We start from the raw sequence: 25,235 nt of genomic DNA on the forward strand, positions 1-25,235 counted from the left end.
GGGGTTATCGTATCAATGATTAGCACAGCGGCGCGGCCGCGGCTCCAGTCATTGCTGCGCTCTTCTCCGGCGGCTTCTCCGGCTCCGTCCTCCGTCCTCACACACTGCTGCTATGTTTGACCGGGAGCGCGGCTGGAACGTGTCCTTCGCCGGCTGCGGCTTCCTCGGCGTCTATCATGTCGGGGTGTCCAGCTGTCTGCAGGAGAGAGCGCCGTATCTGATCACTGAGGCCGCCAGGATCTACGGAGCGTCTGCCGGAGCCCTGAACGCGGCGGCGCTGGTGTGTGGCTGCTGCCTGGGTGAGTGCTGCTCATCCCCGATACAGAGAGGACCCCCCACATGTCTAATGGAGCCCCCACGTATACATATCACCCAGAGCGGAGGACCCCCATATATACAGCAGAGGAGCCCCCCACGTATACATCAGAGGAGCCCCCATATATACAGCAGAGGAGCCCCCCACGTATACATATCACCCAGAGCGGAGGACCCCCATATATACAGCAGAGGAGCCCCCCACGTATACATATCACCCAGAGCGGAGGACCCCCATATATACAGCAGAGGAGCCCCCCACATATACATGTCACCCAGAGCGGAGGACCTCCATATATACAGCAGAGGAGCCCCCCACGTATACATATCACCCAGAGCGGAGGACCCCCCATATATACAGCAGAGGAGCCCCCCACATATACATGTCACCCAGAGCGGAGGACCCCCCATATATACAGCAGAGGAGCCCCCCACATATACATGTCACCCAGAGCGGAGGACCCCCATATATACAGCAGAGGAGCCCCCCAAATATACATATCACCCAGAGCGGAGGACCCCCATATATACAGCAGAGGAGCCCCCCACATATACATATCACCCAGAGCGGAGGACCCCCAGATATACAGCAGAGGAGCCCCCCACATATACATATCACCCAGAGCGGAGGACCCCCAGATATACAGCAGAGGAGCCCCCCACATATACATATCACCCAGAGCGGAGGACCCCCAGATATACAGCAGAGGAGCCCCCCATATATACATGTAACCCAGAGCGGAGGACCCCCATATATACAGCAGAGGAGCCCCCCACATATACATGTAACCCAGAGCAGAGGACCCCCATATATACAGCAGAGGAGCCCCCCACGTATACATATCACCCAGAGCGGAGGACCCCCATATATACAGCAGAGGAGCCCCCCACATATACATGTAACCCAGAGCAGAGGACCCCCATATATACAGCAGAGGAGCCCCCCACATATACATGTAACCCAGAGCAGAGGACCCCCATATATACAGCAGAGGAGCCCCCCACATATACATGTCACCCAGAGCGGAGGATCCCCATATATACAGCAGAGGAGCCCCCCACATATATACATGTCACCCAGAGCGGAGGACCCCCATATATACAGCAGAGGAGCCCCCCACATATACATATCACCCAGAGCGGAGGACCCCCATATATACAGCAGAGGAGCCCCCCACATATACATGTAACCCAGAGCGGAGGACCCCCATATATACAGCAGAGGAGCCCCCCACGTATACATATCACCCAGAGCGGAGGACCCCCATATATACAGCAGAGGAGCCCCCCACATATACATATCACCCAGAGCGGAGGACCCCCATATATACAGCAGAGGAGCCCCCCACATATACATATCACCCAGAGCAGAGGATCCCCATATATACAGCAGAGGAGCCCCCCACATATACATGTAACCCAGAGCAGAGGATCCCCATATATACAGCAGAGGAGCCCCCCACATATACATATCACCCAGAGCGGAGGACCCCCAGATATACAGCAGAGGAGCCCCCCACATATACATATCACCCAGAGCGGAGGATCCCCATATATACAGCAGAGGAGCCCCCCACATATACATATCACCCAGAGCGGAGGACCCCCATATATACAGCAGAGGAGCCCCCCACATATACATATCACCCAGAGCAGAGGATCCCCATATATACAGCAGAGGAGCCCCCCACATATACATGTCACCCAGAGCAGAGGATCCCCATATATACAGCAGAGGAGCCCCCCACATATACATATCACCCAGAGCGGAGGACCCCCATATATACAGCAGAGGAGCCCCCCACATATACATATCACCCAGAGCAGAGGATCCCCATATATACAGCAGAGGAGCCCCCCACATATACATGTAACCCAGAGCAGAGGACCCCCATATATACAGCAGAGGAGCCCCCCACATATACATGTAACCCAGAGCAGAGGATCCCCATATATACAGCAGAGGAGCCCCCCACATATACATATCACCCAGAGCGGAGGACCCCCATATATACAGCAGAGGAGCCCCCCACATATACATATCACCCAGAGCAGAGGATCCCCATATATACAGCAGAGGAGCCCCCCACATATACATGTCACCCAGAGCAGAGGATCCCCATATATACAGCAGAGGAGCCCCCCACATATACATATCACCCAGAGCGGAGGACCCCCATATATACAGCAGAGGAGCCCCCCACATATACATATCACCCAGAGCGGAGGACCCCCATATATACAGCAGAGGAGCCCCCCACATATACATATCACCCAGAGCGGAGGACCCCCATATATACAGCAGAGGAGCCCCCCACATATACATATCACCCAGAGCGGAGGACCCCCATATATACAGCAGAGGAGCCCCCCACATATACATATCACCCAGAGCGGAGGATCCCCATATATACAGCAGAGGAGCCCCCCACATATACATGTCACCCAGAGCGGAGGACCCCCATATATACAGCAGAGGAGCCCCCCATATATACATATCACCCAGAGCGGAGGACCCCCATATCTGTAACTAGTCATAGACCCCCCCATATATACAGCAGAGGAGCCCCCGATATATACATGTAACCCAGAGCGGAGGACCTCCATATATACAGCAGAGGAGCCCCCCACATATACATATCACCCAGAGCGGAGGACCCCCATATCTGTAACTAGTCATAGACCCCCCCATATATACAGCAGAGGAGCCCCCCACATATACATGTAACCCAGAGCAGAGGATCCCCATATATACAGCAGAGGACCCCCATATCTGTAACTGGTCATAGACCCCCATCATATGTCTAATGGAGACCCCCTCACCACTCAGAGCAGTCATGTGTAATACCGGGCCCCCCATATATACAACAGAGGAGCCCCCGACATATACATATCACCAAGCACCCAGAGCGGAGGACCCCCATATCTGTGACTGGTCATATGTCTATTTATTTAATATTATTATTTCTTTTTCTATAGCGCTAACATACTCCGCAGCGCTGTAGTTTGCACATTATCATCTTCTTGGTGAAGGGCTAAATCCTCTTTGTTGCAGACTATTCTGCCTGGTAGACGTGGGACCTGCCGCGCCCGGCTGCGCTGCTGTCTCCATCCATTTATATGGAAGATGCCAAAACTCCCGCAAACCAATGATGAGCTCATCAGCACACTTGCAGCCCCCTCTCCGCTGATGGCGGCCCACCATGGTCCCCTCTAGATGTGGGTCCACCACGGTATATCACATAGATGTATGCTGGAGAGAAGTGACCATGTGCGGCGGACTCTCTCCATTCACTTGTATGAGTGTTCTGAAAATCCATAGAAACCAAAGGAAAGAGCCCCCTCTCCACGGATAGTAGGGGCCCTACTTAAGTGTAATGTCCTGCGAGAGATATATATATATTTTTATTTAAATTTATTATGTGTATATTTATACAATTTATCTATTACAGAATTTAATTAAATATTTTATTTTTTAATATCTAATTTTTTGTTCTTAAAATTGTGATTATTTTTAATAAACAAAAGTAATGTATAGAATTGTAGTGGTAAAAATTTAATAAATATATATATATATATATATATATATATATATATATATATATATATATATATATATATATATATATATATATATATATATATATATATTTTTAACCATACATACATTGGGCGACCATTGATTTCTTCAGAATCGGAGTCCTGGAACTGCTGATCTGCTCAGTCTGACCTCCAGGAATGTGTAGTGTGTTGGGACCGGATTGTGATTGGCTGGTGGAGGTGAGCTGACTAATGGGCGGACCCTCGACCCTGCCCCAGCTGTGAGAGGGGTTACTGCTGGTCAGCTCCCAGCACCATCCTGAATCTATAGGCAATAAGGCAGTCGTTAGAGCAAAGGTCCGGGGTGACTCCAGTTCATGCAGATATATGCTGTATACATATAGACTGAATGATCGTTACCTGCACAGGTGACCTGGGTGCTGAAGACACAGCTACAATATATGGACTTTGTCTTACACTTTATTATTCATTATATATACTTTTAAAAAAAATATTTTCTGTATTCTTTTCTATTTTTAATGTTCTAAAATATGTAAAAAGTACACAAAAGATATTTTCTGCACAAGTACATGAAATAAAAATTATGCCAAAATCTTATGGAACCCACCGATTAGTTTTTTTTTTTTTTTTTTTTAATGTAAACAATGAACAATACTTTACATGGTGTATGTGTATATATTATATTACTAGCTATTGAACCCGTTCTACGCCCGGGTGGCGAGCATTTATATTGGTATATGGTCTCCATCCTGGTATGTGCTGCTCCATCCTGCGTCCCCATTTTGTCATGTGCTGCTCCCATCCTGCGTCCCCATCCTGTCATGCGCTGCTCCCATCCTGCGTCCCCATCCTGTCATGCGCTGCTCCCATCCTGCGTCCCCATCCTGTCATGTGCTGCTCTATCCTGCGTCCCCATCCTGTCATGCGCTGCTCCATCCTGCGTCCCCATCCTGTCATGTGCTGCTCCATCCTGCGCCTCCATTCTGTCATGTGCTGCTCCATCCTGCGTCCCCATCCTGTCATGCGCTGCTCCATCCTGCGTCCCCATCCTGTCATGCGCTGCTCCCATCCTGCGTCCCCATCCTGTCATGCGCTGCTCCCATCCTGCGTCCCCATCCTGTCATGTGCTGCTCCATCCTGCGTCCCCATCCTGTCATGCGCTGCTCTATCCTGCGTCCCCATCCTGTCATGCGCTGCTCCATCCTGCGTCCCCATCCTGTCATGTGCTGCTCCATCCTGCGCCTCCATTCTGTCATGTGCTGCTCCCATCCTGCGCCCCCATCCTGTCATGTGCTGCTCCATCCTGCGTCCCCATCCTGTCATGTGCTGCTCCATCCTGCGCCTCCATTCTGTCATGTGCTGCTCCCATCCTGCGTCCCCATCCTGTCATGCGCTGCTCCATCCTGCGTCCCCATCCTGTCATGCGCTGCTCCCATCCTGCGTCCCCATCCTGTCATGTGCTGCTCCATCCTGCGTCCCCATCCTGTCATGTGCTGCTCTATCCTGCGTCCCCATCCTGTCATGCGCTGCTCCATCCTGCGTCCCCATCCTGTCATGTGCTGCTCCATCCTGCGCCTCCATTCTGTCATGTGCTGCTCCCATCCTGCGCCCCCATCCTGTCATGTGCTGCTCCATCCTGCATCCCCATCCTGTCATGCGCTGCTCCCATCCTGCGTCCCCATCCTGTCATGTGCTGCTCCCATCCTGCGCCTCCATTCTGTCATGCGCTGCTCCCATCCTGCTCCCATCCTGTGATGCGCTGCTCCCATCCTGTGATGCGCTGCTCCCATCCTGTGATGCGCTGCTCCCATCCTGTGATGCGCTGCTCCCATCCTGTGATGCGCTGCTCCCATCCTGTGATGCGCTGCTCCCATCCTGTGATGCGCTGCTCCCATCCTGTGATGCGCTGCTCCCATCCTGTGATGCGCTGCTCCCATCCTGTGATGCGCTGCTCCCATCCTGTGATGCGCTGCTCCCATCCTGTGATGCGCTGCTCCCATCCTGTGATGCGCTGCTCCCATCCTGTGATGCGCTGCTCCCATCCTGTGATGCGCTGCTCCCATCCTGTGATGCGCTGCTCCCATCCTGTGATGCGCTGCTCCCATCCTGTGATGCGCTGCTCCCATCCTGTGATGCGCTGCTCCCATCCTGTGATGCGCTGCTCCCATCCTGTGATGCGCTGCTCCCATCCTGTGATGCGCTGCTCCCATCCTGTGATGCGCTGCTCCCATCCTGTGATGCGCTGCTCCCATCCTGTGATGCGCTGCTCCCATCCTGTGATGCGCTGCTCCCATCCTGTGATGCGCTGCTCCCATCCTGTGATGCGCTGCTCCCATCCTGTGATGCGCTGCTCCCATCCTGTGATGCGCTGCTCCCATCCTGGTATGTGCTGCTCCCATCCTGCGTCCCCATACTGCCTCTGACCCGCTCGGCGCCGAGTGCTGGGGGGCCTGAGCAGGCGGGGACACCGCCACGCTGTGGGGGTCAGGTGCCGGTATCGCCGCCAGCTCAGGCCCCCCAGCACTTACTATATTCACCTGTCCTGCGTTCCAGCGCTGGGCGCCGCCATCTTCCCGGTCTCCTGGCCGTGACTGTTCAGTCAGAGGGCGGCGCCTGCGCGCATTAAGCGCGTCATCGCGCCCTCTGAACTGAAGGTTACAGGCCGAAGACCGGGAAGATGGCGGCGCCCAGCGGTGGAACGCAGGACAGGTGAATATAGGCGATACTCACCCTCCTGGCGGTCCCTGCTTCTCTGTTGGAGATCGCGGTGTGCGTTCAGTGTGAACGCACACCGCGATCTCCCGGGAGCGTCACTCTGTGAGGCCCAGACTGCGCCGGCGCTTGCGCCTGCGCAGTCTATAAAGGCTTCGGACAGAGTGACGCTCCCAGCGTTATATTATAGATGTGTATATTCCGATGCCTAGTGTCAAAAACAAAAAAGGGATTGTACTTCTGAATTGGCTAGGAAAGGTGTGTTTTTTGTCTTGCAACAGCGCCACTCTTATCTACTGGTTGTACCTGGTATTGCAATTCGGTTTCTTAATTGAATGTGGAAAAGCTTCAGTGATAGATGCAAATCAAGGACTTTTTTTTTTTTATTCCCTCCTCCACTTTTAAAATAAAAAAAAAAGGACTGCCAGAGACATGACAGTGACTTTATCTTATGTTATAAGGAAGTAAGAAAATCCCCTCTAAATCCTCAGTGACCGCGGCGTCTGGAGTTTGGCCTCCTGCTGTTTGAGCGCTTTTTCTTATCTTTGCCCCCAGATAATGTCGGCTTTATGATAGCGCTGCGCCTGTTTACTTGGCGTTTTGCACAGATTTCCAAATCTGAACTTGGTTTCAGAGATCATCCAACATTTTGCCGTCGCTGGGAGGGAGCGCCGGTGAAATAAGGATAGTGGCCTGTTGTGAGGACAAACAACCCCGTCCTCTGGGACACATCACTGTATTAGTGTATAGTCACCAGAAGTCTTGCTCAGGGGGACCCAACATGTCTGTGCTCTAAAGAATGTCAGCAGTTTTTTTTGTTTTGTTTTTTTACTGGGTTATCTGAGAATAGCATGGTGTAGGGGCAGAGACCCTGATTCCAGTGATGTATCACTTACTGGGCAATGTGTTGCTGTTATCATAAAATCAATGTTTTATCAGCAGGAGATTATCCCTACAAGACTAGTTGTCTGTTGCCTCCTAGTCCAACCACACCCCCAGCACTGATTGGCTGCTTTCTGTGAAAGCTGCCAATTGGAGGTGTGGGTGGGGTTATATACAGCTGCTATATCTGCAGCAGGAAGAAACTGATTGTATCAGAATGACAGCAAGCAGCCCAATGAGTGACGCATCGCTGGAATCAGGGTCTCGGCCCCTACATGTTGCTGCTCTCAGGTTACATAGAGAAAGATTGGGTGACCGACTCCTTTTAAATATATTGCCCATAAATTCTGATCAGACCTGTGCAATACTTAATTTCTTCTGTGGTGGCGCTCACGTTCTCAAAAATCTTGACTATTTGACCCAGAAAGTGCAAATATAAATATCGGTGACCTCGGACTGTGGGATCCTGTTATGTCTCACTGCTCATGTTTGGCCCCAAGGCTTACGATCTGTGAGGCGACCTCACGTTCACTACCGGAGGTCACTGCAGGTCACAAACATGCGTGAGACCAGTGGATAATCTCTGAGCCGCTTAGTCAGACATTCGTGACTTGGGGCCGAGTTCGATCTGTGTTTTTCAAGAATAGAATGTCCGTGTTTATATATATATATATATAATATATATATAATATATATATAATTTTTTTTTTTTGTTTTTTTTTTTGTTTTTTTTTTTGAGTGATGTGCGTCGTGACACAATGCGTCTATGAAGAGGAAAAAAGAAACCGGGCAACATGGGTGTTGTCCAAGAAAAAAAACCAAAAAACAATTAAACGTGGAATGATTTTTTTTATTTTTTATTAGGATTTTTTTTTTTATTATATTACGATTTTTATTTGGATTTTTTTAAAATAATTTTTATACAACAAAATCCTAAAAATATAATATACTAATAAAATAATAAAAAAAATTATAAAATATCACATTTTATATTAGGAGTTATTTTTATTATGATTGTTATATTATATTCATGATTTTTATATTCTGCTGATTTATATCTTAAAAAATAATAAAAAATCATAATGAAATATTTTTTATTTTATTTTTTTTATTATAATAAAATAATTTGTATTTTTAATTATTTTTTTTCTAGATTTTCCGATTTTTAAACCCGACCGTTATTTTTTTTTTTTTTTTGTCTTTATAGCCGACTGTTGTTCAGATGTGATGGAAGTGGCGAAGGAAGCCAGGAAGAGGAATCTGGGGCCTCTTCATCCTTCTTTTAACTTGGTCAAGATCCTAAAGAACGGGCTGTACAAAAACCTCCCTGAAAATGCCCACGAATTGGCATCGGGGAAACTCTGCATATCGCTCACCCGGGTCTCGGACGGGGAGAACGTGCTGGTGTCTGATTTCGGCTCTAAAGAGGAGCTAATCCAGGTATGGCTGACGACATGGGGGCTGAATTCTTCCTGATGGCTGAGAGGGGTGGGGCTTAGTGTTTTTTTTTTTCCTTTGGGGAGAGGCTCCTGCTGCAGACAGTTGGTGATCTCTGAATGGAGAAATGGTACAATTCTCTATATATTCATCATTATTTTGTTTCTTAAAAAATTTTAGATTAAAGGTGAGGAGGAGTAAAGGTACCGTCACACTGAACGATATCGCTAGCGATCCGTGACGTTGCAGCGTCCTGGCTAGCGATATCGTCCAGTGTGACAGGCAGCAGCGATCAGGATCCTGCTGTGATGTCGTTGGTCGCTGCAGAAAGTCCAGCACTTTATTTCGTCGCTGGACCTCCTGCAGACATCGCTGAATCGGCGTGTGTGACGCCGATTCAGCGATGTCTTCACTGGTAACCAGGGTAAACATCGGGTAACTAAGCGCAGGGCCGCGCTTAGTAACCCGATGTTTACCCTGGTTACCAGCGTAAAAGTAAAAAAACAAACACTACATACTTACATTCCGCTGTCTGTCCCCGACGCTCTGCTTCCTGCACTGGCTGTGAGCGCTGGCCGGAAAGCAGAGCGGTGACGTCACCGCTCTGCTTTCCGGCCGCTGTGCTCAGTCAGTGCAGGAAGCAGAGCGCCGAGGACAGACAGCAGAAGGTAAGTATGTAGTGTTTGTTTTTTTACTTTTACGCTGGTAACCAGGGTAAACATCGGGTTACTAAGCGCGGCCCTGCGCTTAGTAACCCGATGTTTACCCTGGTTACCGGCATCGTTGGTCGCTGGAGAGCTGTCTGTGTGACCGCTCTCCAGCGACCAAACAGCGACGCTGCAGCGATCAATATCGTTGTCGGTATCACTGCAGCGTCGCTGAGTGTGAAGGTACCTTAAGAGCTTTATTCCTACATCTACCTGATAAAGTCCAATCGCTTAGCATCTTTTCAGAGATTGGAAACCCTATTGATCTTTTATGTAATCTGTGGTGTCTGTGTACATGACCGCGAGTGTTGGATTTGATTTTCTTTTATCAGTTTATCCCCCTGACTCCCCTGCCCTTTTCCCATAGGCCTTAGTATGCAGCGCTTTTGTCCCCATTTACTGTGGGATCATCCCGCCGACGTTCAGAGGAGTGGTAAGTGTTCTTATCTGAGAAGGATTCGGCCAAATTAGGTGTAATAAACCCTTAACGGAATGAAGCCAAATATTGTGCGGAAAGCAGATCTATAGATTTAAAGCCCTGGTTAAACAATCCTGAAAATTGCCGTTAAGCACTATGATCCCGGCCAATCTCAAAATAAAGACTCGTCCTCCTATGGCAGATTACATAAATGACCCGTCAGATGTTTTGATCATCAGGGAACATTCAGATGGGACTTTAGTGATAAGTGCCACAAACTAAAAAAAAGAAATAAATACATATTTACTATTCTTATTATTAAAATAATAAAATAATAATAAAATAATTGTTTTATTATTATTTTATTATTATTTTATTATCAGTATTATTAGTATTATTATTATTATTTTATTATTATTTTAGTATTATTATTATTATTATTATTAGTATTATTTTAGTATTTTAGTATTATTATTATTATTATTATTTTAGTATTATTAGTATTATTATTATTATTAGTTTATTATTATTATTTTATTATTATTTTATTATTATTATTATTATTATTTTATTATATTATTATTTTATTATATTATTATTATATTATATTATTATTATTTTATTATATTTTTATTCATTAATTTGTTTTTTTTTTATAAATAAAATACTAAACCGAATTACAATTAGTTATTGATATCGTATATAAAATTAGTAAAAACTGGCAAAATACCATTTTTAATTATTTTATAACTTTTTTTTTTTTTTTTTTAAATGTTTCCTTTAATTTCCCTTTTCTCTGCAGCGTTATGTCGACGGTGGAATTAGCAATAATTTGCCTGAATACGAGTTGAAGAACACAATCACAGTCTCTCCATTCTCAGGGGAATCCGATATTTGCCCGAGAGACAACTCGACCAATTTCCACGAGCTGCGAGTGACCAACACCAGCATCCAGTTCAGCCTGGGGAATCTTTACCGACTGACCCGCGCCCTCTTTCCACCTGAACCTCAAGTAAGGAACAAAATAGTCTTGCCTTACACAATTTCTCTTTATTGCGAAGGCTTCGGACGCTTACCATCATAACATTAATGGTGTTTTGCTAGAATCTGTGACATCTTTTTATTATGAATGTTTCATGAGCAAATTACTTGTTTAAATCTGGTTGTATTAAATCCATTTTTATTCATTTAAAAAAAAAAAAAAAAAAATTGCAATTGAGACAATTTTAGACTCCTGCTTCTTGTTAGTACAGGAAATGCACATGAACATTAGCTGCAATGAACAGACTCCTCCCCCTATTGTTTGTGTTAAGCATCTAATGAGCGTGTGCAAAGGTGATTATGAAAGGAGGAAGAATAGGGGGAGTTGTGACTTTTGGATCCTGTGCGATCAGTTATCTAAACATGCCTCTGATTATGAGATTTCTGGAAACGTTTCAGAAGGGATCGGTCTAAAATAGTCCCAATGGCCAGTATCAAAATTATGCTTCAGGCCTGTTGTCTTGAGTAATATGACCAGTCACTATACCGATCATGGACATGCTAATAACCTCTTTTATGAGCGCAACTTATTTTTCGGTATCTTGTGGACTTCCTGACGAGACACTCACCCCCTCCTTCCCCTACAATTGGTGAAACCTTTTTAAGTATTATTTTTGCTGAGTAAAATGTTACATGGTGAACAGGCAAGGAAAATCTGACCACCTCCTCCGTGTAATCTAATAGGGAAATGGGTTTTCTAAAGTTGACTACCCAAGTAAATGAAAAATACAATCAAATGACTTTGCTCTTGGTCAGGTTGTGGGTTGGTCACCCATTTGTTTTGAATCTGTGCCTTGTAATACTGCACTTCTCCTGCGGGGGCAGTGTCTCATTTAGTAGGATGTGAAGTTTTATGATCTACCACCTCTTAGCCATGACTTGACAAATTTTTTAAATTTTTTTTTTTATTATTGAATTTGAGTTGTTGGCACATATTTGTTCATCATATTTCATGGTCCTAATTTGTTTTCACAGGTTCTGTTAGAGATGTGTCAACAGGGCTACAATGACGCACTCAGATTCCTAAAAGACAACAGTACGTGTTATTTCCTTTTTTTTTTTTTTTCTTAAATTATCCTGACTCCACCCATACTGCAGGATCCCGTATTTGCTTTGTGGCTTTTATTGATGTAATGCTCTTGGATAGAAAACCGTAATATACGTTTTCATATTGCGATGTATTTACTACAGCTGGCCCTGTATATGCTTCTTTGAGCTGCACCCTCCTTGCTACTCAAGGGGGCGCCACTGAGTTCGGTGTGAGCGTTTATCAATAATCAATCTATATCTGTATTGGTTATTCATAGTAATGCTGCTCTTTAGTCACTGTATGTTGGTATTATTTCTGTGCACTGTGGCGGTATTAAGCGTTTTCTTACTGTGCCACAGTGATTGGTGATTCTATATATATTCTTCCTAATAAACCCAGAAGTAGGAAGGAGCAAAAATTTAAATGTTTTAATTTTTGTATTTTTTTTATTACTTTTTTTTTTTTTATTTATTATATATATATTTTTTTTAGATCTTTTAAAATCCCCATCTCCCCATTTGGATGTTCAGCTAAAGCAGGAAGGTTTAGGGTCTGTCTGCAACAGCCCACAGTGTATCGTAGCCCCCCGCCCTAAGGAGGCGAAGAAGGAAAGTGACGAAACGCCGGTGAAAAAAGCGCGCTGGCCGCTAGACAGGAGGCTAATGGAAAAACTGCCTCCTACTCTATACAGCGGTAATGGCGTGTGTATGTATATGTGTGTATGTATGTACAGACCAAAAGACCTAAATTCACACTGAAGGCATCAAAACTATGAATTAACACATGTGGAATTATATACTTAACAAAAAAGTGTGAAACAACTGAAAATATGTCTTACTAGCTGAAGAGCCCGGCGTTGCCTGGGCATAGTAAATATCTGTGGTTAGTTATAGCACCTCTCTTCTTATTTTCCCATCACGCCTCTCATTTTCCTTCTCACATCTCTCATTTTCTCCCTCACATCTCTCATTTTCTCCCTCACACCTCTCATTTTCCCCCTCACTCCTCTCATTCCTCCCTAACACTTGTCATTTCGACCTCACATCTGTCATTTTCCGATCACTCCACTATTTTCCCTCACTCCTCTCATTTTGCACTCACACCTTTTCATTTTCACCTCACACCTCTCACTTTCACATCAGTATATACATGTTTGTCATCTCCCTTATATATAGTATACACCTGTATGTCATCTCCTGTATATAGTATATACCTGTATGTCATCTCCCCTGTATATAGTATATACCTGCTGTGTCATCTCCTCTGTATATAGTATATACCTGTATGTCGTCTCCTATATATAGTATATACCTGTATGTCATCTCCTCCTGTATATAGTATATACCTGTGTGTCATCTCCCCTGTATATAGTATATACCTGCTGTGTCATCTCCTCCTGTATATAGTATATACCTTCATGTCATATCCTCCTGTATATAGTATACTAGATTGTGGCCCGATTCTAACGCATCGGGTATTCTAGAATATGCATGTCCCTGTAATATATGGACAATGATGATTCCAGAATTCGCGGCACACTGTGCCCGTCGCTGATTGGTCGAGGCAACCTTTATGACATCATCGTCGCTGTGCCCGTCGCTGTGCCCGCCTCGACCAATCAGACGCGGGATTTCTACGTCGATGCTGTGCCGGTCTCTGATTGGTCGAGGCCTGGTGGCCTCGACCAGTCAGAGAGCCGGGATTTCCAGGACAGACAGAAAAACCCTTAGACAATTATATATAGATACCTGTAGGTCATCTGCTCCTGTCTATAGTATATACCTGTGTGTCATCTCTTCCTGTATATAGTATACTAGATTGTGGCCCGATTCTAACGCATCGGGTATTCTAGAATATGCATGTCCCCGTAGTACATGGACAATGATGATTCCAGAATTTGCGGCAGATTGTGCCCGTCGCTGATTGGTCGAGGCAACTTTTATGACATCATCGTCGCCATGGCAACCATTATGACATCTACGTCGATACTGTGCCCATAGCTGAATCAGAGACGCGGGATGTATACGTCCTTTATGACATCATCGTCACTGTGCCCGTCGCTGATTGGTCGAGGCCTGGAGGAAAAACCCTTAGACAATTATATATATATATATATAGATACCTGTATGTCATCTCCTCCTGTATATAGTATATACCTGTGTCATCTCCTCCTGTATATAGTATATACCTGTGTCATCTCCTCCTGTATATAGTATATACCTGTGTCATCTCCTCCTGTATATAGTATATATCTGTATGTCATCTCCTCCTGTATTAGACCTCGTTCACACGTTATTTGGTCAGTATTTTTACTTCAGTATTTGTAAGCTAAACTGGCAGCCTGATAAATCCCCAGCCAACAGGAAGCCCTCCCCCCTGGCAGTATATATTAGCTCACACATACACATAATAGACAGGTCATGTGACTGACAGCTGCCGTAATTCCTATATGGTACATTTGTTGCTCTTGTAGTTTGTCTGCTTATTAATCAGATTTTTATTTTTGAAGGATAATACCAGACTTGTGTGTGTTTTAGGGCGAGTTTCGTGTGTTAAGTTGTGTGTGTTGAGTTGCGTGTGGCGACATGCGTGTAGCAACTTTTTGTGTGTCGAGTTGCATGTGACAGGTTAGTGTAGCAAGTTGTGTGCAGCAAGTTTTGCGCATGGCGAGTTTTGCGCGTGGCGAGTTTTATTTGTGGTGCCTTTTGAGTATGTGCAAGTTTTGTGTGAGGCAACTTTTGCATGTGTTGCAACTTTTGTGCATGTGGCAATTTTTCCGCGGGTGCAAGTTTTGCGTGTGGCGAGTTTTCCCATGAGGTGAGTTTTGCACGTGTGGCGAGTTTTGCGTGAGCCTAGTTTTGCATGTGGTGAGTTTTGAGCGGCGACTTTTGTGTTTCGACTTTTATGTGGCGAGGTTGGTGTATGTGTGGTGAAATGTGTGCTGAGGGTGATGTGTTCAAGCACGTGGTAGTGTGTGGCGCATTTTCTGTGTGTGTTCATATCTATCCCCGTGTGTGGTGAGTATCCCATGTCGGGGCCCCACCTTAGCAACTGTACGGTATATACTCTTTTGCGCCATCGCTCCAATTCTTTAAGTCCCCCTTGTTCACATCTGGCAGCTGTCAATTTGCCTCCAACACTTTTCCTTTCACTTTATCCCCATTATGTAGATAGGGGCTAAATTGTTTGGTGAATTGGAAAGCGCGGGGTTAAAATTTTGCCTCACAACATAGCCTATGACGCTCTCGGGGTCCAGACGTGTGACTGTGCAAAATTTTAAAATTTTGTGGCTGTAGCTGCGACAGTGCAGAAGTCAATCTCACACACACACACACACACACACACACACACACACACACACACACACACACACACACACACACACACACACACACACACACACACCCACACCTTTATATATTAGATATTCTAGGTTCTTCAAAGTAGCCACCTTTTGCTTTGATGACTGCTTTGCACACTCTTGACATTCTCTTGATGAGCTTCAAGAGGTAGTCACCGGGAATGGTCTTCCAACAATCTTGAAGGAGTTCCCAGAGATGCTTAGCACTTGTTGGCCCTTTTGCCTTCACTCTGCGGTCCAGCTCACCCCAAACCATCTCGATTGGGTTCAGGTCTGGTGACTGTGGAGGCCAGGTCATCTGGCGTAGCCCCCATCACTCTCCTTCTTGGTCAAATAGCCCTTACACAGCCTGGAGGTGTGCTTGGGGTCATTGTCCTGTTGAAAAATAAATGATGGTCCAACTAAGCACAAACTGGATGGAATAGCATGCCGCTGCAAGATGCTGTGGTAGCCATGCTGGTTCAGTATGCCTTCAATTTTGAATAAATCCCCAACAGTGTCACCAGCAAAGCCCCCCTCACACTTTTTTGTTAAGTATATAATTCCACACGTGTTAATTCATAGTTTTGATGCTTTCAGTGTGAATGTACAATTTTCATAGTAATGAAAATACAGAAAAAAAGGTGTGTCCAAACTTTTGGTGTGTATATACAGTGGGGCAAAAAAGTATTTAGTCAGTCAGCAATAGTGCAAGTTCCACCACTTAAAAAGATGAGAGGCGTCTGTAATTTACATCATAGGTAGACCTCAACTATGGGAGACAAACTGAGAAAAAAAAATCCAGAAAATCACATTGTCTGTTTTTTTAACAATTTATTTGCATATTATGGTGGAAAATAAGTATTTGGTCAGAAACAAAATTTCATCTCAATACTTTGTAATATATCCTTTGTTGGCAATGACAGAGGTCAAACGTTTTCTGTAAGTCTTCACAAGGTTGCCACACACTGTTGTTGGTATGTTGGCCCATTCCTCCATGCAGATCTCCTCTAGAGCAGTGATGTTTTTGGCTTTTCGCTTGGCATCACGTACTTTCAACTCCCTCCAAAGGTTTTCTATAGGGTTGAGATCTGGAGACTGGCTAGGCCACTCCAGGACCTTGAAATGCTTCTTACGAAGCCACTCCTTCGTTGCCCTGGCGGTGTGCTTTGGATCATTGTCATGTTGAAATACCCAGCCACGTTTCATCCTCAATGCCCTTGCTGATGGAAGGAGGTTTGCACTCAAAATCTCACGATACATGGCCCCATTCATTCTTTCATGTACCCGGATCAGTCGTCCTGGCCCCTTTGCAGAGAAACAGCCCCAAAGCATGATGTTTCCACCACCATGCTTTACAGTAGGTATGGTGTTTGATGGATGCAACTCAGTATTCTTTTTCCTCCAAACATGACAAGTTGTGTTTCTACCAAACAGTTCCAGTTTGGTTTCATCAGACCATAGGACATTCTCCCAAAACTCCTCTGGATCATCCAAATGCTCTCTAGCAAACTTCAGACGGGCCCGGACATGTACTGGCTTAAGCAGTGGGACACGTCTGGCACTGCAGGATCTGAGTCCATGGTGGCGTAGTGTGTTACTTATGGTAGGCCTTGTTACATTGGTCCCAGCTCTCTGCAGTTCATTCACTAGGTCCCCCCGCGTGGTTCTGGGATTTTTGCTCACCGTTCTTGTGATCATTCTGACCCCACGGGGTGGGATTTTGCGTGGAGCCCCAGATCGAGGGAGATTATCAGTGGTCTTGTATGTCTTCCATTTTCTAATTATTGCTCCCACTGTTGATTTCTTCACTCCAAGCTGATTGGCTATTGCAGATTCAGTCTTCCCAGCCTGGTGCAGGGCTACAATTTTGTTTCTGGTGTCCTTTGACAGCTCTTTGGTCTTCACCATAGTGGAGTTTGGAGTCAGACTGTTTGAGGGTGTGCACAGGTGTCTTTTTATACTGATAACAAGTTTAAACAGGTGCCATTACTACAGGTAATGAGTGGAGGAAAGAGGAGACTCTTAAAGAAGAAGTTACAGGTCTGTGAGAGCCAGAAATCGTGATTGTTTGTTTCTGACCAAATACTTATTTTCCACCATAATATGCAAAAAAAATGATAAAAAAACAGACAATGTGATTTTCTGGATTTTTTTTTCTCAGTTTGTCTCCCATAGTTGAGGTCTACCTATGATGTAAATTACAGACGCCTCTCATCTTTTTAAGTGGTGGAACTTGCACTATTGCTGACTGACTAAATACTTTTTTGCCCCACTGTATGTGTGTATAAAACCACCATCACTATATCTATAGGTCTATAGATAGAATCGGGCCACCATCACTATATATATATCTAACGCATCGGGTATTCTAGAATATGTATTTATGTATATAGCAGCCACATAGTATATAGCACAGGCCCTGTAGTATATAGGAGCCATGTAGTATATAGCAGACAAATACTACGTAGCCTGTGCTATATACTATGTGGCTGCTATATACTACATATTGTAGAATACCCGATGTGTTAATACAGGCCACGCAGTATATAACACAGCCCACGCAGTATATAGCAGCCACGTAGTATATAACACAGGCCACCTAGTATATAGCACAGCCCACGGAGTATGTCACACAGCCCACATAGTATATAACACTGCCTATGTAGTATACAGCACAGAGCCACGCGGTATATAACACAGCCCACTTAGTATACAGCAGTGTGGGCACCATATCCCTGTAAAAAAAAAATAATAATAATTAAAATACAAAATAGTTATATACTCCCCCTGGGATCCAGCGAAGCTCCAGCGATACGCGCGCGGCTGCCGCCATCTTCCGTTCCCAGGATGCATTGTGAAATTACGGAGGGTGAGAATAGCAGGGGTTTTTTTTAAAATTATTTTTAACATTACATTTGTTTTTACTATTGATGCCGCATAGGCAGCATCAATAGTAAAAAGTTGGGGACACACAGGGTTAATAGCAGCGGTTACGGAGTGCGTTACCCTCGGCATAACGTGGTCCGTTACCGCCGGCATTAATCCTGTGTGGTGACTGGAGGGGATTATGCAGGTGCCGGGCACTGACTGCGGGGAGTAAGGAGCTGCCATTTTCTTCCAGACTGTGCCCGTCGCTGATTGGTCGCGGCTGTTTTGCCCCTACCAATCAGCGACTTGGATTTCCCATGACAGACAGAGGCCGTGACCAATGAATATCCGTGACAGAAAGAAAGACAGAAGGACAGACAGAAAGATGGAAGTGACCCTTACAATTATATAGTAGATAGATATGTGTGCGTGTATGTATATGTGTATATATGTATGTATGTTTTATTTATTTTCTAAGTAAAGATTTCCATCAGTAGTTAGTCTTTATTAACCAGATTATAAAATCGTTACTTATTGATGATTTTATTTAGCTTTACAAGAAGCCTGCAAGGAGAATGAAGGCCTCTACAATCAGATCACCAGCCTCTTGCCCATGCGGGTGGCCTCCTATATGGCTCTTCCTTGTACTCTGCCTGTGGAATCTGCCTATTCGATGGCTCTAAGGTGAGCACTAGGGAGTGCCATACTCTGGGTGTAAACACCCAATCGTGGTGATCACACTAATTTTGCGCCTATACACCGCACCTGTGTGTAGGTTAGTGGACTGGTTCCCTGATATCCCAGATGATGTTCGTTGGATGCAGAAGACTGTGCGTTCTGTGGCTGGAACGGTCTACCGCCAAGCGAGGAAGAGGCTGCTACCAGCAAGGTAGGTGGACATCGCCTGATGTTCCATGAGCTTAGAGGGGACATCTAGATTTGTGAAAACCTTTACTCTCCAACAACTGTCCAGTTTTGGAATTGTTTCATTTCTTGGACCACTATAGTCAGCTGATATGGGAAGAGGTAGTCCATTGAAACCATTGATAGTCCAGATTAGGGTTGAGCGAAACGGATCGTTCATTTTCAAAAGTCACCGACTTTTGGCAAAGTCGGGTTTCATGAAACCCGACCCGATCCCTGTGTGGGGTCGGCCACGCGGTACGCGACTTTCGCGCCAAAGTCGTGTTTTGTATGACGCGCTTGGCGCCATTTTTTTCAGCCAATGAAGGAGCGTGGGCAGAGTGATGACATAGGTCTTAGGGGCATGGACGCTTATCGTCATCGAGAGAGAGGAAAAAAAAAAAAAAAAATCCCATTGACTTTGCATTGGGTTTCGTGTTTCGGTGATCCCCGACTTTACGCCATAATCGGCCAATTTCACTCGACTCGACTTTAGAGATAGTCGGGTTTCGCGAAACCTGACTCGACCCTATAAAAAGTCGCTCAACCCTAGTCCAGATCCTTCAAAGCGTTTTGTTCTTTTTAAGAGTTGAAGGAGGCCTTGGAACAGGGAACCACTTATTATGGATTCAAGATGTCCTCATAGGTCATGTCTGGTTTGATGACCCGCTTTATTAGAAGATCTAGAAGGACATCTTGAATCCATATTGGTTGAACGCCTTTTCTTGGCTTTCTAAGATGTCCCTGTAGGACTTCTGATAAGGAACTCATCTAGCCAGACATATTTCCAATGATGACACCTTGGGTCCACACGGGGTAGTCCCCTATGGCATCAAAAATGATGTCTTTACAGATGTCCTGTGAGTACATTTTTTGAGTCTTTTAGATGGTGGTCTCCCAGGATGAACCCCCTATAGCGAACCAGTAGAACAGTGTACAAGGTTCTTTGTGTGACTCCTCCATGTATGTCCCACTGATTGTAGACATGCTCTTAAAGGAGGTGTTCAGCATTTGAGAAAAATAGCTTTTTGATCACAGCACCTCATCAAAAACCTAAATAAAAAGCTATTAACACATTGTATATAGACCCCCAACATGGTACCACTAAAAAGCATTCATTTTTCTTCTGTCCTACAGACCACCAGTTCGGAGCACCTTGAGGAAGTGTCTGAGCCTACCGGCTCCATTCCACCAGACGTCATCTAATCTGTTCCCCAATAACTACTCTTCCATGGACCTCGAGAGCTGGGTGTTTGATTTCTCCTGCCCTATGAATTCGGAGGACTCCGTTGTCCACACGGCAAAATGTGGCTTTCCTTCTTCCTTCATTGCTGATGACTCGGGAGTGGAGATGAGCCTCTCTGTTCTCTCCGTTGAAGATGTAGATAATTCTTCAGAACTCAGTTTCTAGATTTTACTGGAAATTAGATGTATCTCCCATGGTGCTGGGATCTCCAGAGGGAAAAGAACCCTACTCTACCCATGTCTAGGAAGGAGGACGCTCTCCGGTCACTGACCTGTGATCCATCTACTATGGTGCAAGACCCCATCCTCTGTTTTGAACGGCACTTGGTGACTTCACCTTACGGTTTCACATTAAAGGGCTAATTACTATTATAAAACTTCCAAAAAACAGTGCCAGGTTATGTGCGGTATTGATGCATGTGTGACGGGAGTTGCAATACCGAACACAACCTGTGGACAGGGGCGGCGCTATTTTGGTAAAAAGCAGTCAGTTTTCTAAACTCTGCTTTTTCTTGGTCGCACAGCCTGATGCTATTCTTCCTACCGCTAATAAGTTGTGACTATTTCTGGTCTTTGCTGGACCCTGAAGGACTCACACTATCTACAGTTGTCCTCCTTGGCTATGTGGATGTGCAGTGTAAAGACGTCCTGTCTGGGATTAGAAACTGCGGCACATATGCATAGGTTGTGTCAGGATTTGGAGCCTCACTGCTGTGAATAGAACTGGACTGCAATACCCCACCCAACCTAAGGACAAGGGTGGCGCTATTTCTTATAGAAAAATGTATTTTTCCACTCTTAGGGCAATGTCTTGAATATTTTTGTACAATAACAAGGGTAGAAGTTTTATATAGGAGTCGTTTTGGGGAACATATAGATAGGTTCCATACACTTTCACAAGCTGCCTAGTAATGGTAAAATTGGTGGTAAAAAAAAAAAAAAAAGCTGAATTTTTTTTATTTTAATGATCAAAGACAAAAAAAACGCATTTTTTATTGTACTTTATATTTTTAGCACTTTTTTATATGCCCAGAACGCTCGACACTTGGTGTGGCCTCCAACGTTCCGTCAATGTGCGTCATGAGGAGGGGATTAATTATGGAGAACCTGTAGCATCTGTATTTTAAAGGGGTTATCTGGGAATAGGGAAAAAGTCATCATGAATATACGGTAATTAAATATCTTTAATTAGCATATCACGCTTGTTTATACTAGCGAGGTGATCACCATAGTAAATGACAATGGCTGTCATCTTGGTAAATTGATAGAAACCTGTCCCAGAATATTAATTGGATGGGTACCTGCGAGCGGTTTGCTGCGGCACCTCATACTCATATGCTAGGGCTGGTTTTGTTACTATGTGACTAGGAGATTTTCCATTTAAAAGTATAAAATTTATTATAATGATATTCCCCCCCCCCCCTACCTTCTGGGAAAACCCCTTTAAAAAAAATAATTTAAAAAAAAAAAAACTCTGAACCTCATGATGTACTAAAACGTGAGATGAGCTTAGACACGGGTAACCCATGGATTTAAAGGGGTTGTCTGGTGAAAACTTAACTGGTGGGGGTCTGACCCCTGGGGCCCTCGTTAATCAGCATCCTCATTAGAAGGGAGTGGCAGTGCGCATAATTGACCACTGATCCACTCATTGCCAAGAGATGCTCCCGTCTATTTCTGGCCGCCCCATAGAGAATGAATGGAGCGGTGGTCGGGGGTCTGACCTGTTTCTCCATTCTAGTGAGGATGGAAGTGTCCTGTGGGGGATACATTTTACAGGACCCCCTTATAATACCACCTACAACCTTTTAAAAGGGGGTTAATCTAACGCGACCCTATTGTAAATATACACAGCTGCAATACCAGGCACCACCTATGGACTGGTGTGGCGCTATTTCGGGTAGAACGCCACCGTGTTTAGTCTAATCCATTAGGTTGGTTTCAAATGGGTCATGCTTGTATGGGAATACCCAGCCTGACCACCGCTGCCGTGAGGAAACTCAGCGGCCGCCGGCTGGATATTCCCATATGAGCATAGTCCATGTGATACCGGCCTAATACATGATAAACCAGAGGCCTACAGCTCGCCCATGGTATGACTGTCCTTGTTGCCCGTAGCAACCAATCACCGTGCAGCTTTCATTTGTAAAACTGGTTTGAAAAGATGAAAGCTTTTGTGTGATTGGTTACTATAGGCAACAAGGACAGACTTACTGTTGGCCTCTCCATGGGCTAACTTTAAGACTGTCTTTGTAGCCAATAGCAACCAGTCATGTCACAGCTTTAAATTTTTGTTCAAAGCTTCTTTAGAAATGACTGTTGCTATGGGCAACAAGGAGAGTCGCTGTCTACAGTTTTGATAAATCTGTCCCATAATGGGTTGTAAATGTAAAAAAAAAAAAAAGTGTGGGGGGACATGGTGGAGTGGACCAAAAACTAACCCTTTTAGTCAAACATGCCTCAAATTTGTCAAAAGGGACAAATATGGGAAGAGCTTACAAATCTGAAATGGCCACCTGCCAGTCACACACAGCGGCGGCCTCCATATTGATCGGCGGTGATATTCTCGCTAGTCCAGCGCTATCGTTTGGGCACTGTGTGCCTCCATTTTGACTTTTGAATGAAGGCGTTGGCTGCCTCACAAGTCACATTGTGTATTGGGCCTGGTTAAAGGCATTGTATGACCACACAAAAAAACATGGCTGCCTTGATGCAGTAATGGCTCCACTCTCCTCCCATGGGATGCGCCTGGTATTGTAGCTAAGCTTCACTTTGAGGCTGAGTTTCAGTACCGCACATGGCCCACTGGTGTCAATTCTGGAAAAAAGTCAGCCATTATTTTTGTTTAAAAAAAACCCTTTAAGATGTGTAATTTTTTTTAAATTATTATTAATTGCTGCTGCTTTACATCTGATCTGACGGGTGCTGAACGCTTAATTTAGGCACACAAATTGTCAGCTTTTTGCGGGCAGTCTTCCAGTTTACAATGTACCTCAGATATGCACAAAGTACCTCGCTCGGCTATTGTCGGCCTCCATGGTGCAGGGGAAGCTCCCGGTACATCTCCCGCTCTACATATTTTACCATTTTTGATTACTGGACTTCTGTATAACGTAACACTTAAAAGAGTATTCCCATCTCAAAGATCATATCCAAATATGTAGTGGGTGTAATATTAGAAAATCCCTTCAATTAGAAATGTATAGTTCTTCTGATTACCCCATGTGCAGGGCATTGCAGTATCCATGGTTATGACCACTAAAAGCTAACTCACTATGAGTGGTCGTAACCATAGATACCTAGGGTATTGCAATGCCTTGCACATGGGGTAAGCGACAGTGTAGCAGAAGAACTATACTACATTTCTAATTTGAGGAATTTGCTAATATTATTAGTATTACACCTGCTTTTATATTGGGATATGATCCTTGAGATGGGAATATCCCTTAAGTCCATTTTATTTATACCTCTGATTAATATGACTTGTTTAAACCATGTTGCTGGCGTCGTGGTTTGTGCCATCTATGGTTTGTCTCCTTCTGTTATTGTGTTTTTAGTGTCAATGTTGTGTTTTGTATTAATTGACAAATGGTAGATATGTTTTTTTTTGTTTGTTTTTTAATTAAATGACAGTTATGATTAAAAATAAAATAAATACCCTACAGTGCAAACGAATGTGTGAGGTTTCTCCCATCTTGGGGGACATGACGTGCATAGAAGAGAGGGGCATGGCTGCATGTTGCGGTGGTCTCCGCCAACCCATGGTGGGCCATCGACTGCACAATGGTGGAGACTTACAATTAAAGGGCGATTATCTGACTACCTACAAAAATGTAAATGCCCTCAAAAATCAATACTTTGTCAAAATCTCAACTCGGGAATTTTTGTGTTTAGTCTAACACTTTTTTTTTTTTTTTTTTTTAATGCTAAAGTGTAAAATGTTGCAAAAATTTCAGGCATACATAATTACTCCATGTGGTGAGGATGAGAGGGGGGCTAAAGTATATTTTGTGGAGCCCAAAAAATAATCTGCTCATCCCTCATGTAGTGTCCTGAAATATCTTCAGTCAGAGGCCCAGAAAAATAGAGAGCTATGGATTATCGGACTATGGACTTGAAACGCATTAGTGCTGTTATCATATAGGTGCACACTGATGCTTAATGGATTGGACTTTCCTTCCTTTTTTCCTTTTTTTCCCTTCCTTCCTTCCTTCCTTCCTTTTTTCCTGCCTTCCTTCCTTTTTTCCTGCCTTCCTTCCTTTTTTCCTGCCTTCCTTCCTTTTTTCCTGCCTTCCTTCCTTTTTTCCTGCCTTCCTTCCTTCCTTCCTTCCTTTTTTCCTTCCTTCCTCCCTTCCTTCCTTCCTTCCTTCCTTCCTTCCTTTTTTTCCTTTTTTTCCTGCTTTCCTTTTTTTCCTGCCTTCCTTTTTTTCCCGCCTTCCTTTTTTTTCCTTCCTTCCTTCCTTCCTTTTTTTCCTTCCTTCCTTCCCTTTTTTCCTTTTTTTCCTGCCTTCCTTTTTTTCCTGCCTTCCTTTTTTTCCTGCCTTCCTTTTTTTCCTGCCTTCCTATACTGTCAGGCAGAAGGGGGCTCAGCCCCTGACTACTGTAAAATGGCAGTGGTGGAGTGATTTCCCCCCCCCCCCCAGCCTTAGGGTCATTTTCAGGGGCTTCTTAGGAAATGTATCCTTGCCCATGTTGCCACCCCTTAACACCAGCTTTGTATGTATGGTGCCACTAAACATGAAGAACATTGTTGAATGCGCCCCCCTAGCACAG

General features: G+C 44.7%; 1 protein-coding gene across 1 annotated transcript; it reads left to right on the forward strand.

Annotated features, from left to right (window-relative positions):
- Positions 1 to 24,125, forward strand: LOC138675293 (patatin-like phospholipase domain-containing protein 2). The gene is made up of 9 exons (XM_069763383.1): positions 1 to 299; positions 8,678 to 8,910; positions 9,982 to 10,047; positions 10,835 to 11,044; positions 12,049 to 12,109; positions 12,596 to 12,796; positions 18,866 to 18,998; positions 19,090 to 19,203; positions 20,355 to 24,125. Exons 1-9 carry the CDS (start codon positions 113 to 115, stop codon positions 20,626 to 20,628), a joined length of 1,479 nt encoding a protein of 492 aa, XP_069619484.1. The 5' UTR covers positions 1 to 112; the 3' UTR covers positions 20,629 to 24,125.
- Positions 24,126 to 25,235: the final 1,110 nt, after the last annotated feature.

This window comes from Ranitomeya imitator, chromosome 4 (assembly GCF_032444005.1).
Source record: "Ranitomeya imitator isolate aRanImi1 chromosome 4, aRanImi1.pri, whole genome shotgun sequence".
NCBI classification, from domain to species: domain Eukaryota; kingdom Metazoa; phylum Chordata; class Amphibia; order Anura; family Dendrobatidae; genus Ranitomeya; species Ranitomeya imitator.